Source organism: Cariama cristata, unplaced genomic scaffold, assembly GCF_000690535.1.
Source record: "Cariama cristata isolate BGI_N322 unplaced genomic scaffold, ASM69053v1 scaffold36094, whole genome shotgun sequence".
NCBI classification, from domain to species: domain Eukaryota; kingdom Metazoa; phylum Chordata; class Aves; order Cariamiformes; family Cariamidae; genus Cariama; species Cariama cristata.
The window spans coordinates 1-2169 of record NW_009612937.1 but is presented as its reverse complement, the minus strand read 5'-3'; the positions used below and the strand labels follow the sequence as shown (position 1 = coordinate 2169).

General features: G+C 60.9%; 1 protein-coding gene across 1 annotated transcript in view; it reads left to right on the top strand.

Annotated features, from left to right (window-relative positions):
* The window catches only part of LOC104160645 (complement C1q tumor necrosis factor-related protein 1-like), a gene marked incomplete at its 5' end in the record, with an annotated part of 1121 nt that extends 345 nt beyond the window's left edge, over positions 1-776 (top strand). Inside the window, one exon of the mRNA XM_009698827.1 lies at positions 235-776. Coding sequence (XP_009697129.1) covers positions 235-776 — 542 coding nt within the window. The remainder of the gene's footprint in view (positions 1-234) is intronic.
* Positions 777-2169: the final 1393 nt, after the last annotated feature.

The following is a 2169-nucleotide window of genomic DNA, read 5'->3' as shown; positions in this document are numbered from 1 at the left end:
GCGGAGGGGCTGGGGGCAGGAGCCGCCCCAGGCAATGTGCTGCCCCTGGTCTGGTGGCCCCTGGGCAGCAGCTTTGGAGGCATCAGAGCCCAGGGAGGGGGCAGGGGCTGGGTGAGGATGGGGGCGTCCCTGCTCTCTCCATCCCTTTCTGTCAGGCAAAGGGGCTTCCAGGGCACTGGGTTTAGAGACAGCACCTCTCTCTGACAGCATAACTGTCCCTCCTGCTTTGCCCAGGCGAGAAGGGGGACCGTGGCGAGCGAGGCATGCAGGGCAAGTTCGGCAAGACGGGGGTGGCCGGTAGCAGGGGCCACACAGGGCCCAAGGGACAGAAAGGCAGCGTGGGCGCCCCAGGGGAGCGCTGCAAGAGCCACTACGCTGCCTTCTCGGTGGGCCGCAAGAAACCTCTGCACAGCAACGACTACTACCTCTTCGACACGGAGTTTGTCAACCTCTACGACCACTTCAACATGTTCACGGGCAAGTTTTACTGCTATGTCCCTGGGATCTACTACTTCAGCCTCAACGTGCATACCTGGAACCAGAAGGAGACGTACCTGCACATCATGCACAACAGGGAGGAGGTGGTGATCCTCTATGCCCAGGTGAGCGACCGCAGCATCATGCAGAGCCAAAGCGTCATGCTGGAGCTGCGGGAGCAGGATGAGGTCTGGGTGCGGCTCTACAAGGGCGAGCGTGAGAATGCCGTCTTCAGCGATGAGTACGACACTTACATCACCTTCAGCGGCCACCTCATCAAGTACAGTGGGGACCCTTGAACGCCTGGTCCCCCGTGCTCCTCATCCCCTGAGGCGGGCATCTGAGGAGCCCCTGCCGCCCTCTCACCCGTGGCACGCCACCCACCTTCAAGCTGTTAAGCCTGCTACATGCCACTACCCCCAGCAGCTGCGTGCGCATGTGAACACCCCCACCCCAAGCTCCTTGGGGCCGATCGGATGCACCTGGAGGAATCGGAGCCATTTCCAGCCTCTGTTGCATTTGTGACCTGGGAAGCAGCTGCTCGCCTGGGGCAGGCAGGGAGCTCGTCCGCACCTGCACCTGCTTCAGATCTGGGTTTGCTGGGGCACGGGCATTCGTGGCACTAGCTGTGAGCTGGCACCAGCTGAATGGGTTTGACTGCCAGCGCCCTGGTGTGAGGCAGTACAGATGTTCACCATGTTCCTCCCTCGCTCTGCTTGCACTGTGCTGTGCTCTGCCAGCTCCTTCTTCTGGAAAAGGGCAGAGGGTGCTCAGCATCCATCAGGAAAGGCAATAAAACCACTAAGGGCCCCTTTTTCCTTCTGCAGAGCTGGGTCCCAACAGCACAGATGTTGCAGCACGGTGCTGGGCACCCTCCAGGCTGACACTTCCCCCAAGTGCTCCCATGGGTGAGCAGGTCATATCAGTTGCCCTCTGCAAGTCCCCGTCACTGTTTCCCACACCGCAGCCTCTGCTCAGCATCGACACTGCTGAGGAGGGGCTGGCTTCTCACCAGCAGCCCTGGGCGCAGGGCCATTGGCCTCAGCCGTTTCCTCTTCAGTTAGATTATCTGCTGGCCAGGCTTTGTATTTCTGTAGATGCAACAGGAGAGCGGGGCCCAGGGCAGCATCCTGCCCCCCACCCCGTACAGCTTGTGACCGCATTAAACACGCCGCAATTTTGTGTTCTACTCACACTTTGAGTGCATCCTCTTGCTCCATGTGCGTGCAGGCTCCAAGTAGCTCAGGGCAGACTCCCACTCCCAGAGCGCAGGGACTCCCCAAGAGCCATGGGCCAGCACAGTGCTGCCGAGCTGGGGGTGGAAAGGGAAGGGCGGAGAGTCCCTGAAGAGCCAGGGAGACCTGAGCTGGGCTCTGCAAGGGCCAGTTTCTCCCTAAGGGCCAGGGAGCTGAGCACAGTAACAGACCCATCAGCACGGCAGGCTGGGGCTGGTGCCAGATTTACCTAGTCCAGGCCATCCAGCGAGTCCGCAGTGACGAGGCAGGTCTGAGGTCAAGCAATCGGAGTCTGGATCAGTGGTTCCATGGCTGGGCAAAGCAGGGCTGCAGCTGGAGACCAGCATCCCCCCAACACAGCAGGGAAGAAGGCCTCAGACCTGAGCTTAAATAGAGCCCTGGCCCCACAGGTGGGTGTGTGGGTACCCAGGTGAGGCTGGTCAGGCCATCCAGGGCT